Below are 16,321 nucleotides of genomic sequence, written 5' to 3'. Positions count from 1 at the left end.
GTGAGTGAGAATGTTTGCCTACACAAGCAGCAGCAACCTCACCACCCACACACACACACACACACACACACACACACACACACGCACACACGCACACACACAAACACAAACACACACACACACACACACACACACACACACACACACACACATAGACAGTGCACACCTTAATAAGCATACACTGACTGCATAGACACAGACACAATACAACTTTCTGAAAATCCATTATGTCTTATTTTGTCGTTCCGGATTGTTCTAATGATTTAATTCAATCATCATTCACTTTTATAGTACACATTAAGAATAGATTGATGATTGCATTCTAGTTGTGGTGGGGGTGACTGTAGTTATTGGCACTGTTAGAGCTTCCTCACTCTCTGCAATCCCCCCCACCCCATCCACACACACACACACACACACACACACACACACACACACACACACACACACACACACACACACACACACCTCCTTAAGACAGACGGCGGTAGATGAATATTTTAAATGGCACAAGCCGGAGTATCTATCATCAGAATGGTGCCATTCCCACGCTTACAGCCACCCCCCTTTAGGGAAGAACACTATAGAGAACACAGTTGAGGTCATAAGAAAAACATAATCCCATACGAAGACTCACCTGTCATCAGTTCTGACCTACTCAAGTATTCTACTCTTTATGTGTTTCAATGGGTCAGTGTGCCCTCGTAAACAACCACGCAAACTGGTGTTTCAGTTTGATCAGGAATTGATCAATGGGGAGAGAGAGAACACAAGAGAGAGAGAGAGAGAGGGAAAGAGTCAAAGAGAAAGAGCGTGCGCGGGAGAGATAGAGATCCAACAACAGTGACTGTGGATGCTGGGACTGGGGTCAGAATAATTCTCGTTGGCATTCTTCAGATGTCTTCCCTGCATTGGCTAGCCATGACATCATGGCTGGTGTCCAGTGCTCAGAGTCCGCTGGATCATGCTGAGGCCACACCAGTTGGTCATCTGCTCCTCCAGAACACACAACCAAACAACCGGAGCAGCTGGCCAACAGTTTACGCATAATTTGGAAATGGTTTGTAAAATCGACTTATCTATTCCAGGGAGCTTTGTTGGAGCCCCCATCCACATTTTATTTTTCTCAGAGGGTTAATGGTTTCCATACTGTATAAATGGCACTGGAGGAGGCTGAACCTATGGAGGAGGAGGAGGAGGAGGAGGAATAGTGGAGGAACCCTCGTCATGAACAATGTTATGTTGCCATTGTTAACCTCAGCTAGTGGTTTTAAGGCACTTTGCTTGGACTTTGCAGCAATAAATACTTATTGCAATAAATACAGCATTGAGTACTGCTGCAGTACTCAATGCTGTACTTATTGTAAGTTGCTTTGGATAAAAGCGTCTGCTAAATGCCCTAAATGTAAATCACTGCATAAGAGATGCATGACTTCTCCAAACAGGTGCCTAACTGAAAGGAACATTAGAAACACAAGGCTCAGTTTGTTATTTAGCGTCCTAGACAGGGTCAATTGGACCGTGCTTGACACATTTGGACAATACCAAACAGGTACAGTAGCTGCTGTTGAGTTGTTAGAGACCACCACAGATTCTGAGAAGATAATAGGATATAAAGAAATAACAGTTTTGTTCCTTTGAATATTAATCAAACTATTGCCCTTTTTGTGTGAAAAATAACCGGGTTAGAACCAGTTCAAAGAACTGGTCCTGAAAAATATGGCATGTTTTTATACTGCCATTTTGTAGTTCGGTGTATGTGGTCCCACACGCTTTCACACACAGACAAACTAACACATATACAAACAAACACATGGACACACACATAGAGCACAAACATGAAAGACACAAATTAAAAGCAGTCATCAGATAATGACTTTCAGGGGTGTTCTCGACTGAGAAAAATGCTTAAAATGGTCCTCAAAAGGCACAATCCCTTTCACAACCTCATTGTTTCTTGTCCACGCAGACTTCCTGTGAGCCATTACATTACATCATTATAATTACAAAGGCCGGTCCTCTTAGCCTCCAGAGAAGAAACATCCGGGGGTCAAAGTGATAATGCTCCTGGCGATCTTCGTGGAACACTGCAAACATAACCAAAGAATAAATGTAGCGTTACTTTGACTCTTTCACAAATGAGTTGCCAAAACTTCACACTGTCTGATTCACACGACGGCATCGCAAAAAAAATAAAGAGGAAAGAAAAAAAGGTTGCGCACATGGCAGAGATATGTGATCACCTCTTCTAATAGGCACCCCGTGGTGTATCCCAACAATAATTTGGTTGGGAGTTACTGCAATATATTAATGAAGCTGATTCCTTGTTTGAAGTGTTTAAATGTGGAGTCTACGTGGGCACATCAAACCCATGGTTGTGGTTTTACCGCTGTGAGTGAAGGCCTCCGGCTGCTGGTTCCTACTGGCATGCGGCTTTGAAGAGCAACATCAGAAAAGTAAGAGAAAACAACGGGAAAGGATATCAACTCAAATGGAGAAATTTTCCGGCCTTCTGAGAACGGGCCCTTGTAAAGTTGATAGATTAAAAGGTCCAAATGTAGAAAGACAATGCAGCAATGACATTGTTTTGTTTAACTCAGACCTGGGCATTGTGATGGTCACGTGTGGTCCCGCAGGTCACATGTGGTGTGATGGCCAGTTCTGATTGACCCGCAAGTTCCAAGACAAGCAAAATAGATTGTTGTTTTTTAATTTTCCCTGATGAAAGCAGTTAAATATTCGAAAACAGTTCAAATGGGATTTTAATGTGAAAACTATAAATAGAACACAGCATCAAAGCGAAGTAAATTGGATCCGGTAGCCAGCAAAAATTAGCAGTAAAAAGCGCCATAGGTCAAATTGATTTCTGAGTATTTTGGGATGTTTGGAAGCACCTGTTCATGTCCAGTGTACTTGCTACAGGTACACATAGGTATCAAACATGTTCTAACGGTGTGTGTGTGTGTGTGTTGTTTACATGGGGAATTACATTTAAAGATTTATCTGACACAATTTGTTGTCACTTTTATTTACAAATGCTTAATAAGAGTTAAAGTGATACATTTTCTATAAACCAATTGAATGGTTAAGACAAGACATTTACTTGGCTCTCAAAGACATTTTGAATTGTCTCCTCCAAGGAGAAAAATAATGGCCCATGCACCCCTAGTTTAAATTATCAACAAAAATTCTTTGCTCAGCTTTTTAGAGTATCCCTATGGTGGTTTCTTCTTTATTCATGAGATAAGACATTATCAATGTTGTTGACGTATATTTTGTCATGTATATAAGTTTGTTATTTTGTTCTAATATAACTTGTGTTATTCCATTATGCATTTGAGTACCTCTCATGAAGAAATTGTCATACCTTGGATTTTGATTCCTACATGCACATTCTGTCCTGCTTTCTTGTTTTGTAACCTGTTTGTTCAAATAAATTTGGAGTTAATCCAATACCGATTGTACGTATGTGTGATCTTTGCTTTGAATAACAGATTTAACGAGCGAAATGTCATTAACATTACGTATTTCTTTCAGAGTTAGGTGCGAAAGGACAAATAAATATAAACAAAGAAAAACAAACGTCTACCCCAATTAAGTGCATAACTATGTTTAAAACAATGAAACATGGCAATACATTCTCACGAACCGCACGATGAGAACATTGTCCTAGATTATGCAGGGCACGTCAGTAGACTCAACATGATCCGTTGTCTCCAGGCAAAACAACGTTCCATTGTTTGATCGCCACCGTATTCACAATCATATTACCATTTCTAGATCCACCGTAGGGTAAATCATTGAACAGGGCTAAGATCATGGAAATAACGCTTCTCTGGGCTAATGACAAACGCACCCCCATGGCCCGGAGGTCTGCAATCAGGCGAACAGACGAAGGGGGTCACGTTAACACCGCCGTATGACATCACGCTAAATTGAGCTACAGCAAAAGCAAATAAACAGGTGCTGAGGTGGAGATAAAAGGCCCTCTTGGAAACAAACAGCAGCAGGACCACAAGCTGGGTGTTCAGGGTCTGCGCGGTTGAGGCATGACTTCATACGGGTTCCAGGAGTTGCTTGCTGCGCTGGTGTGCCACAGACTCATCGTCGTAAACCCAGTACACAGGGCTTCAATTATAGGTGAGGTTGACAGGCCTCGTGTGTAACCGTTGTGTGGATGATTATTTCTACAATGTTGAGGGCAGCTATCTGTCCATGATGTCAACAAGCAAAAGGAGGGCACTTTTTTTAAAGGCTAAATAAAAAAAGGTTGACTTTTCCCCCCCCACTGGTTTATTGTGTACTTAACAGGTCTAGCTATGCTACATTAAAATGCCAAGGCTCTGAGTTAAGCAGAGAGGCCGAGCAACCACAGACGAGAGGTATATATGTAAGGTTTATACGCTTTTTAAGTATTAAAATGCAAGCATGTATTGATCATGCGCATACTTAAATATCAAATGTAACCTGGGCTTAATCGTGTGAGACTTTTAAACACGCGGCAGAAAATGAACTGTATCAAGACGATACAGTGGGATGTACACACTAGAATAGATGGTTTATTTGAGATGCTTTCTCCGGACACGCAGGCTCCATTCAAACTCAAATAAGATTTGATCAGCTGCAGCCCGAGTACTCACTTTGTTTTTTTTATGCCTTATTATTTACAATCTTTAGCAACAAAGAATCTTTTCAGATAGGGCTTCATATCTAGATTATACAACCGTTTTAGATAGAAAACCTAGAACTAGAATATATTCACACAAAAGGAATAATGCACTCACAACCTTCTCACAACCACCATGTTAACACATGGTGTACGAGAGATCCTCATTTGGTGTGTGCATGCACATGCAAGTTTCATATGCGTACTCCATCCCGATCCCTGAGATGTCTTTTGATGAAGTTTAACAATAGAAATGCAAGCTACAATCATAAGAAAAGTTGGCACATGTGACAATTCCTCAGGTGAATGAATTTCAAGAGAGAATCCAAACCCTTGTGTAAACAGCTCTCTGTTAGACGCTGCACAGTGGACAGGTCCTACTATATGGAAAATATCATGGTATTACGGTAAGAAGGGACTTTGGCAATACTTTTTTTGCAATTATGATCATAAGGATGATTATGACACCTTGGATCAATTGTAGATGAGGATGGTCAAACATCGATATGCGTAAACGCAAGGAAGCTTTGGTGGTGCATCTTGATGGTTGTGCATGTGTTATTAATGAGGCTAGACCAGCACATGTTCAGGTGCAGCCTACTTACCCCCACTCAACCCCCCACTCAACTGCAATACATCGTTTGGTACAGCCTCCACATTATTAAAGGTGGTCCTAGTCTATCATCTGTTTGCAGCACTCGTATGATCATAACCAAGCTTCAACTAAATTAAATGCAGAGGCATGCCCCCCCGCAGCTCTCCCTGGTCGTAAAGCATTCTTATTGACATGCGCGCAGCGGGGCCTCGAAAACAGATGCGGGTCGTAAAAGTGTTTCACAAAGGCGGCGTTGGCCGGTGCTTCTTTAATTTGAATGTTGCACCTGCTAGCCTCCTAGCATAATCTGATCCCCCCCTTCAGCGCTCTGGGAGAGGGCTCCTGGTGTTTTAACACCTTCTGGGAGTCCCACGTGCGCACTCCGACACTGGCCTCGAAGTTTGGCCCCGCTTTGATAGACTTTCAATAAACTTTCTGAGCTTTGTCATCCATTTAACGTGGAGGCAGTGCCAGGGCCAGTTCCTCGCTTGTTGGAGAAGTGGGGGGCTGCTTGTACAAACTAGTAGCTTTGAATGGGTACCTGCCAAGCACAACTGCCCATCAGGCCATCAGAATGCCCCCTCGCTGCTCTTCCTCCCATCAAGCGTGCCCTCATTTTGTTCACTAAGAGGCCATGGGGGGGCGCTCAGAGCTCGGAGAAGACATGGTGGGGGTGTGGGGTGTGGTGGCGGTGTAAGGATTTAATCATAATTATTATCGTGGAAACGACTACCTCAAGGCTGTTGTTGGTTGCACATTCGACCACCCCCTACACCTGTTTTTCCCAAAGTAAACAATGCTGCTCCTATTTTATGAGTCTGACTCATAGCTTACTTGTAAAGCCGTGTGCACTGTGCACTTTCATCAATAAGTACACCAGGGGCCATTTGGGATAATGCGAAAGCAGTTGTAGTCATGTATTTGTAAACACTTAAGAATGTGGCAGGGTAATCTTACTGACACCAACCACCATAAAGTATAGCCTTGTCAGAATGGCCATAAAAACAAAAGCAAAAGGGCAAATAGTATTCATTATTTTTCATCTGACCTTACAGGCTAATACACAACGCAACAATTTTGTCGTTGCTTATGGTCTCTTTTGGATTAACCCAAATTCTGTCTCCCTTTAAGGCCTGTGTCCACAATTAACATTAACACTGACACACAATCATGGCACACAAATACACAATTAAATGTAATTCAATTAATTATGAATGTATTATTTGATTTTTTATTTTATAAATCATCATCAGGCAATCATATCATTTCCTATTTAATGTTATATGATACATATATATATATCATGTAACTAAGTATAATCAGATGACTATACTATAATCGGGCCACTCGGCATCGCTGCACATAATTTGACTTAAAAACACTGGTTTAAAACACAGAATTCCACTAGAAAAATATCCCATATCATGCTTTTTTTTTTTTAGGGTCTCGGGGGGAGGTAGTGGACCCAAAAGCACGACACGGGGTAGGCACGACAAGATTGACGGTACAGAGGAATTTATTGAGAATCCGGGGCGCTGGAGAATGGGGGGAATCCGGAACAGGTCAAGCTAAGTCCTGACTGAGGAGCATGGAACTGGGGAACAAGGAAGCACGGGTTAGGTTGGTGGGACAGGATCATTCTTACAAGTAGGATTAAACTGATGGGGCCAAGAAGCTATATGAACTGTTCAGTCTATTACGATCTGGTGATGATTGTCCGGGGCTGATACTGGGAGCTGATGAGGATTGCGGGCAGGTGTGTGGGAGATGAATGGATGAGACTGGCCCCCACTAGGTGGCAGAAGTGGACGGTTTGTCAGTAATAATTGCATTTGGGGGAACTACTAAAATAGGGTTACATGTCTGTATAATAAATACCTCGTATTATTCGAACACTGTTCATTTTTGCAAAACCAATTTCAGCGTCTTTCAAAAACGGTCTGATTTGTATTATGTCGCTTTAAGTATTGGGCGAATGCTTTGTGCATGTGTCAGCAAATCCACATCCCCGAGAAGTTGTAAACATTTCGGGTAGCTGGGAGGCAGGACTTCTTCACTTCAACACCGCCCACTGCACAGTCTGACGCAAGTTCAAGCTGATTCACGCACTTATTGAGGAGCGGGTTTTCTAGCTTGGTTGACGTACAACAGGTATATGTACATCATCTAACAGTCTGAAACAAAGGGAAAAGACGAAAATGTATTACATCATCCCTTTAAATAAATAGAAAGACGATGGCCATTGAAATTGAAACTGCGGTCCGGAAACTGCAGCCTCTTGTATTGCAAATATGGGACATTTGCTCCAAAGCCTTTTGTACACGAGACTTTCCACTTACACTTTCTACCTTTGTAATGTAATTATTATTGTTTTCAATATTTTAATTATTATCAACACTATTCTTGTTATTGGATATTCAATGGATTCTGCCGTCTCTGAATAATTCAGCCCACATGAGATGGTTTGAAAAACGAAGACATTTGCAGTCATCGGATAAATGTGTCTATTATCGATGCCAATACAAACCACTACACGAAAGCAGTAGGGGGTCCACTCTGGTTTTGTGTTGAGTCACTGTTGCTTTCTCTATTTTAGGAAGAAGGTCGATGGCATTGGTGTGGTGTGGGTTGTGTATTTGTAGAGCAATGTGTTTACATAGTAATGCCAGATCATATGATACTCACTCGGAGAGACTGCGCAAGAGTGAACAGTGTTTCCCGTCAGCATGGCGAGACCCAAAGAGATGGATGAGATGGAGGTGGAAAACTATTTAATTGCTATGCACCCACAGTGTAAACCCAGCAGAATTAGACTGATAAACATACTGACCACAAACAGAATAATCATTGTAAATTCACAACATGCTGTAATCTAGGGCCAAAGAAGGCCCTAGATTACAGAGAAGGGCAAAAGTCGTCAAAAAAAAGTCAGTGTGTAGGCCTCTTTTAAGGACTTTTTATAACAATATTGTTGCATCTGTAATTTTTTATGCTGTAAACCGCTGTTTCCATGTGTAATTAAGTATTTATTATGTAGTGTAGGACCTCTTAGCCTAATTTATCTTGAAAAACCCAGGGGTGTACATTTATGCCCTTTTGGCATGACATTGTAATCATTGGGTGATTTTTATTTTATTTGATGTATATATGCATGTATTGCTGTATTTCTATACAGCAATACTTTCTATATTCCATGGGCTGCTGTAACAAGTGAATGTTCATGCATGGGATGAAATAAAATTCTTATCTTAATCTACACAGACACAAGGTTAAAAGTCTGTAAGTGTGAAACAACCGTATATATCGTTTTTTAAAGCTAACTACCTATTGGGTTCATATTTAAATGTGTACCTTTCTAAAATACCGGCCTATGTACATACTTTTATTCAATCCAAATAACCTTAACCACTAAATGGGATTTATATTGTGGTATTCACACTTTCATAACCATATTTGTTGACCGTCAAGAGACAAAGCCTCTGAGGAACACTTGAATGGTTAATTCCTGAAGAGAAACCCTGTTGGTGTGTTTACCCAGTGTACTCTGGACATCAACGACAGCCTTCTGAACAGGACGTCCTAGTCTGCGATCACTGTCACCTTCCTGGCATTGATACGCAGCGGATGTTTGGCACACGTGGTGGAGAGGTAGGGCCGTAGCGGGCCGCTCCACTGCTGCTTGAAGCGGTGAATCAGGCTGTTGTCCGCTGCATCCGACAGCGTCAGGCAACCCCTCTCCCAGTCCAGCTGAACCGTGACTCGACGGGGCCTCCGTCTCAGCCCGATCGGTCCGCCACCATGGCTGGGAACGGCACGATAATGGCCATCGGAGAGGGAAAGCACCCAGCGTTCACTGACGCCGAGGCCAGCCACACTGTCCTCCCCACCTGGCTCCAATCCTCCTGGCCAGGAGTCCTTCCTGCGGCTGATGTTCTCTCTGGCTACTCCCAGGGACCAGCAGGTGTTGTCGCCCACCTCAACCTCCCAGCTGTGTCTCCCGGCCTCAAAGGCCTCGGAGCCCAGGACGGCCCTCGGCCCCACGAATCTCTCCCGGTTGGCCGGAACTGGAAGCGTGTGAGTCTCCTCGCAAGCACACACGCTGGCCAGGTCTGGGGAAATGCTCAGCCAGGCAGAGGCTGTGTTGGGGTCCAGAGTCACTGGGACTAGTGCAGAAACATAGACGTGGGGTAAAGAGTGAATCAACTGTTCAACTTTAAGCCCCATCCCTGGTGAAACACAGGCAGCTCGATTAGCATTTTTATTAGTGTGTTTTTTGCCATTGTCTGTGCTAGTATTCAAAGTGTTGTTGAATTATATAACTCTCTAAACCTGGTAAAAAGTGAGATAATCAAGATTAATGTAAAAATACATTTGTATTAAAAATCCCTTTCTCATGAACTCCCGTTTTTTCATGAACTCACCATATTCAAAGGTGTCCAGCATCTTTTCCCAGACATGGAAGTGAAGACAACCCTGGTGGTTGGCCACATCCAGCAGCGATCCTAACTCCTCTTCTGGCTCAGCTATTCTGTACCCAGCCCTACAGTAAGGAACCCCCACATAAAAATCATTTTAATTCAAGGGTTTATGATCTACGTGGAGTAAAACAAATAAAAGAATGCTAGTTTTCAAAGTGTTTACAATGTTATTTAATATGAATACAAAAGCGGACGATTCAGATCGCTTAATAAATATAAACGTTATGGTGCTTTTTATCCAGAAAAACACGCCTCCCCTGTTGAATTGTATTAATTACAGTCTTGTTGAAGTAGCACAGCAATGGGTTTAAACAATCAATACAGCATCTATGTATAAATGTCGATGGTTTTAGGCATTCCATTGTGAGATGGAAATGCCTGCGACCTTCATGATAAACATGTCAGGGAACATACCTTTCAGAAGCCCTCTTGTAGTTCTGTTGTGAGACAGTAAAGACATTGAAATTGAGTTAGGGTCGTAAAATGTTTGCAGCAACGACATAGACGTTTCAGTTTTAGGTGAGTTTAATCCTGAATTCATTGAAACGTATCTGAATCTGAACAGGGGGAAGGTACAGGCTCACGATCACCATTTAAAATATAAAAATGAATCAGAACTTTACTACTATTTTAGGACACTGGAGCCCATGGGTACATTTGAGAGAGTCTGGGGTTGAACGGGCTGTCATTGTTCTGTCTCCATGACCAAAGGATTAGCAGCTAACCTTCAGGAAGACATGGTTTTCCAACACCATGGCCTCCTCCGTCTGTTGCATTGCGTCTTTCAGTTCGTCGATGCCGTCTGTAAGTTTCTCCATCTTCTCAGCAATCCGCAGACTCTTCTCCTCCTCTTCCCTTCTCAGGGATGTCATGGCAGCTGCCTCTCTGTCCCGCAAGAACTGGTGCATCTTCTCAAACTCCTCCCGCAGCACTTGTGACGTGCGCACTAACTGGTTCTGAGGTCAGGATGTGAGAGGCCTTCGGTTAAGATATATTTAAGATGTGTATGTTTTAAAATATGTGTGTGTCTGTGCATGTAACAGTGTCTCCATAACAGCAGATACTATGTGAGTAAGTACCTTGACATAATTAGCAGTGTCCTGACAGGAATCCCTAATGGACTTCAGAGTCTCCCGCTGCCCTCTTAGGGATTGAAGAGAAGATTGCAACTCGCTCTGAAATTAAAATAAGGACACTCAAATCGAAGTTGAAGGATGTCACAAAAATCGCAAACTCCAAAAAATGAACAGTTGTGTATGGCGAATGTTTTGAAGTTGCTTTACTTCTGAAGCAAAAGATGTTATATGAAGTGAAAGTAATCTATTTTCAAAAAAGAAATTCCTGAAATGGGTAATTTACTGATCCTGCTCTAACAAATTGAAGCTATAAATGGCCCGGACCAATTGCATCATCAATTTTTACTGCTTTGCGACTGAATCCTAGTGTTTGGTTCCATCCTCTGTCCCTCACCTTGCAAGCCCTGACGGCCTCCTGTAAGGAGCAGCAGTGATGATGGTCGTGTTCCTCCTCAACACACTCCTCACAGAGTGGCTCCTCTTCCTCCAAGCAGAACATGGTGCAAAGCTGGCCGTGCCGTGAGCAGAGTTCCTCCACACCGGCCCTACCCGAGTCCCCTGCTTCCACAGCGGCCTTCTTCCCATCTCCTCCTCCCTCCGGGGGCCTCCTGGACTGGCCCTGGAACAGGACCTCCAGCAGGGTGTGGAGAACCGAGTCCATCAGCTGGGTCCCGTAGCAAACGGTGCAGCAGCCGGGGCCCATCTCCCCCCGGCCCCCGCTGCTGAGTTGGACGCAAGCTGTGCAGAGCCTGTGCCCACAGGGAAGCACCAGGGCACCCATGGCCTGGCATCCTGGACACTCTGAGCCGGAGTCCTCCTCAGGAGACCCAGGAGCCTCTGTGCTTTGAGGTCCAGGGGGCTGGGCCTGACCTTCCTGGCAGTTAACGACTTGACGGTCCGGGACAGCTTCTAGAACCGCGCTGCCCTCTTCAGCCGGAGAAGGTTGTTTATCCGCTTGTGTCCGCAACCCCCTCTCCCCTGGATCACCATCACTGGCGCCTCTCTCTGCCATCCGAACGCTCAGCAGATTTAGTACTCTGACAGTATTGGTCTCCACTTTTTCTTCAGTCAGTTATATCTAATTTGATGGTTTACATGTATGCCCCTGTTAACGTCACCTATATGTATTAGTCTGCCTTTGGAGGGAGAAGCCAAAGGGCCAATAGAAATATGATATGATATCTGTCCCAACAGATTGAGACTATGCACACAAGCTCCTCCCACTCTCAAATCCAGCTTTGCATGTTAGCATGTTTGAATAAAAGTAAGAAATGTGTACTGCTATGCTATACATATATGCATATTCAAATATATGCATTCACTTTTGTAATGCAAAAACTATTTTTTCATTGCGTTGACTTGTTGTTGACAAACACCGGTGCCACCAGTATCTCTGATCTATTTTCAGCTTTTGGACGTTTACCAGATGGATCATTTCCACTAAAGGCAAGGCCTTCAAATGTACCTTCAGTCGGTTATTTCAAATTATGTTAGCACCATCTGCTGGTCACAGACCATATTTCAGACTTGCCGTTTATTAAAACATTTTTTTTACAGTTCATATTTCAACTTAAATGGATATATTGAAAAAGATGCCTGAAGCCAATTTATGTTTGAATGTGAATCCTACTAGAGAACAAAAGGAATTAAAAAAAAATGTTCTGGAAATATATATATCCTGATGAGATTCTCAATAATGTTCTTTATATAGCCTACTCTAATATTTATTCTATGTGAAATTTGAAAGGAGTAAACAGTCCATATCAGGGTTGTTGAATATACCATTAATGGAGGTAGAATTAACATAAGCAAAAAATTAATATGCTTATATTCCTTCTACATTCGCTCTATATTCGATTATTTTGTATTTACTATACAAGTTGGGCACACACTATGATCATCAAAAAAACAAAGACAGAAGCATTCCTGTAGCACGTGATTTTTGTGCTGTTTTACTTTTGTGTCATTATACTATGAAAATATTAAAAAGAATTTGCCCGGTTAGCCATGTTAAATTTTTGTCTTTATTTTATAGAATCACTTGTACGATTATGCCTTAAAAAGACATGACAATTGCATAGGCCTATATATAAATTATATAATATTCAGCGTGCGTGTGTGATATTCAGTAATGTGTTTGTGTGTGTGTGTTTACGTGTATGGGTGTGTGTGTTTGTGTGTGTGTCTTTGTGTATGTGTTGATGATAATAAACCTAATGCTAAAAAATACTATAAAAAGCCAAAATTACATTTATGCAAATGCAAGAAGGTAATATAAGTGATATTGTGTGTGTGTGTGTGTGTGTGTGTGTGTGTGTGTGTGTGTGTGCGTGCGTACGTGCGTGCGTGCGTGTGTGTGTGTGTGTCTGCAGACTCCCCGATTCTCCAGTCATCTACGAGGCCCAAATCCATCACGGAGGCCTGTCAATTCTTCAAGGTAAATCTCACCCTGTTCAATTCCCTCCCATCAGGTAGAAGGTTGAGGGCCATCAAAACAAAAAACCTCCCGCTTCCTCAGCAGCACATTCGGCAGAACCCTTACATTTCTTATCAACTTTACATCGCTGCAGCATATCATGAACTCTAGTGGCTTTGTATAACATGCACAACTTTTTACTGTTTTTATATACTGTTGGTTTTTCTTAAAGGCTACTTTATAACTATACAATGCATTTATTTATTGGACTCTATGTGGATTTGCACATCACTTGCACTCATAAGCATCTGTCACCTTAACCAGACATCTGACACTTAGCCTGGTCTGACAACCAGGTTTAAATAGGCTATATGTCTTTGGTGTAGGGATTTCCTTTTTTATCTGCCTTTATCTGTTGTATCAAGTGGTATCCCTGGTACACTCTAAGAAATGCTGGGTTAATATATCAACCCAACCACTGGGTTGACACTGCTGGGTCATTTTATTGGGTTACTTTTACTTATGTAGGGTAACTAAGGCTAAGTTTACATGATGACGGTCTGAACAGATGACGCAAAAGTGGCGTGTCTTCACTTTTTATTCAAGACAAGACTTTTCTAGACTTTTTATTGAGACAAGCGTTTTTCGAGAGGAAATCTGCGTGCCTATGGTGACGCAAAAGTGTGTGGAATTTGATTGGGTATACATGTCAGGCATGTCATGTTTGTTTCTTTCCCTGTACTGGCGCATGCATGTGACGTAAACGCGTACGGGACCTGAGCAGATCTGAGCAGAGTTTTGCGTCTTGGCAGTGTAGACGGAAACACTACGGCGGAGCGTATTCAAGTTTTCCACTCTGGAGGGTGGTTTCAGATTTTTGCGTTTTTAAGCCCCAAAAACGCTGTCACCGTCTGAAGGAAAGGCACTTCCGATAAAATATTTTGTCGTTTTTACCCGCAAGCGTCCTCGTGTCAACGGGGCCTAAGTTCTACCCTGCTGATGAGTTATTAGTTGGGTCAGGTTGGGTCAAATGAACTGCGTTGCAACAATCCAGAAAAGAATATTAAAAGATTTGACTTTCTTTGAACTGTCTTTTTACTCCTGGACTGGCAAAGGGGAGAGATTCAGGGGAAAATCTCATTAAGGTTTGTTTCCAGTTTTTTTTACGATTGTGTTTTATCTTAAGGAAAGAAACATACGACTTCCGGGTAAGCATGTGAAGGAGAAGGACGTGCAGCGCGGGGGCTCCCAAGCGTTCACTATTATTTGACATATATCAGCACCACACACTACTTGACTTTTTTTTTTGCTTGGTTATTGCGACCATGGACTGTTTGCCGTTGATTGGCCGCAGCAGGCAGAAAGGGAAAGGGCAGAATTCGCCGGAGAAAGAGGCAGCCACATTGTCGCACTGTCATGGCGGAGACGATACCCTCCTGCCCAACATGGTCTCACAGGAATCCGTGAAATGACTACGGACGCTTAACTCGAAATCCGTGGCCACATCACGGAAACTCGCCGATATCCGTGTTTGAGCCACGGAATAACAGTGTCATTTACTTGCATTGGAACAAATTCCATGGCCACATCACAGACAATTGAAGTGATTCCGTCAGACCACCACGGATTTTGAGTTAAGCCCCCGCTGTGGTCAACTGTGGCACACACACAGATTTAAACGGGAATCTGTGTGTGTGCCACGGAATATCAGTGTCATTTACTTGCATTGGAGCGACTTCCGTGGACACATCAAGGACAAATTAAGTGTTTCAGTGAGACCACCACAGGTTTTGAGTTAAGCCCCCGTGGTCGACTCGCTCGTTGAAACGGGGATCCGTGTGTGAGCCACGGAACATCAGTGTCATTAACTTGCATTGGAGCGAAGTCGGTGGCCACATCACGGAAATCGGCGTGTTTCCGTGATGTGTCCACGGATTTCGAGTTATTCGTCCGTAGTCATTTCACGGATTCCTTTGAGACCAGGTTGCTCCTGCCGGACCTCGACAAGCTCCGCGCTGTGCTGCTATCCGACCTCACAACAACCCATACTACAACCATGAAAATGGTAGTGGGTGAAGCCTTGAGGCCCATTTCCGCTGCCTTAGATGCCGTCAAGTCGACCACCGACTCGCTCAACCTGAAGATAACCGCCATGGAGACAGCCCTGTCTGACCACAGCGACCGGATCACTGCCCTCGAGGAGACATGTACTCGTTTGCAGTCTGAAAATACACAGCAGATGGCTAAGACCGAAGATTTGGAATCACGGTCGCGTCGCAATAATCTATAATTGAGAAGACAGAGGGAGCAGACCCAGTGAAGTTCATGGCTACCTTTCTCACGAGGTCCTCGGCACAAGCTTCTTTTCTTCCCCACCGATTCTGGATAGAGCTCACCGCATCGGCCCAGCGCGCTCGGCGGAGGAGGGCAGGGGGGCCAGACCGAGAGTATTCATTGTCCGATTCCACTACTTCAGTGATAAGGAGCATGTTCTGAGACGAGAGAGCAGCTCAAATACCATGGACAGAATGTTTACTTTTTTCCCCGACATGACCACCAACATCGCTAAGAAGAGAGCATCCTTTGCCAGTGTGAAACGCTGCCTCTACGAGAAGCAAGTCAGGTTTTCCCTCCTGTTCCCGGCCCGTCTGCGCGTGGAGCACCGCGGGGAGAAGAGGTTTTTTGAATGCCCAAAAGTAGCCCAGGCATTTAACGATTTTCTGCCCGTTGATGATTCTCAGACTACTGAACTCTCTCATCCTGTAAGTTAAAAAAGACTTTAGCCTAGATATTGGCCCCTTAAAGGTCCCATGACATGCTATTTTATGTATTCTTTAATATAGGTATTAGTGGGCAACTAACACAGTATTAAAAGACGTTCCCTAAATTCAGCCGTGGTGCAGAGTTACAGCCACTCCGAGCCAGTCGCACATTGAGCTTCCCCCAAATGTGCTGTTTCGGTGGGCGTGTCAAGGAGGAGGGTGGGGGTGTGGCCCTGAGCAGCTTGCAGCCACCATGCGCTCTGTTTACAGTGGATGTATCGCAATGGCGAGCCGCACACAGCCTTTAGCCGTGTTCTGTAAATATTCT

The 16,321-nt window shown here is 43.5% G+C and overlaps 1 protein-coding gene across 5 annotated transcripts; it reads right to left on the bottom strand.

Moving 5' to 3' along the window:
- Positions 1–6,759: 6,759 nt before the first annotated feature.
- Positions 6,760–16,030, bottom strand: LOC132457567 (E3 ubiquitin-protein ligase TRIM35-like). Of its 5 annotated transcripts, none has more exons than XR_009525722.1 (7): positions 11,210–12,501; positions 10,819–10,914; positions 10,465–10,695; positions 10,154–10,176; positions 9,683–9,801; positions 7,947–9,424; positions 6,760–7,435 (listed from the first exon to the last, which is right to left on the bottom strand). XR_009525722.1 is itself a non-coding variant. In XM_060051822.1 (7 exons), the coding sequence occupies exons 1-7, from the start codon at positions 13,951–13,953 to the stop codon at positions 8,841–8,843; spliced, it is 1,581 nt and encodes a 526-aa protein (XP_059907805.1). In that variant the 5' UTR covers positions 13,954–16,030; the 3' UTR covers positions 6,760–8,840. The 5 variants fall into 5 exon arrangements, 3 of the variants coding, with proteins under 3 accessions (XP_059907805.1, XP_059907804.1, XP_059907803.1); XR_009525723.1 differs by having other exon boundaries at positions 6,760–7,427; positions 8,779–9,424; XM_060051822.1 differs by adding an exon at positions 13,938–16,030 and having other exon boundaries at positions 6,760–9,424; positions 11,210–11,721.
- Positions 16,031–16,321: the final 291 nt, after the last annotated feature.

The sequence above is a fragment of the Gadus macrocephalus genome, chromosome 5 (genome assembly GCF_031168955.1).
Source record: "Gadus macrocephalus chromosome 5, ASM3116895v1".
Classification (NCBI taxonomy): domain Eukaryota; kingdom Metazoa; phylum Chordata; class Actinopteri; order Gadiformes; family Gadidae; genus Gadus; species Gadus macrocephalus.
The sequence above is the reverse complement of the archived record's forward strand: the minus strand, read 5'-3'. Positions and strand labels throughout refer to the sequence as shown.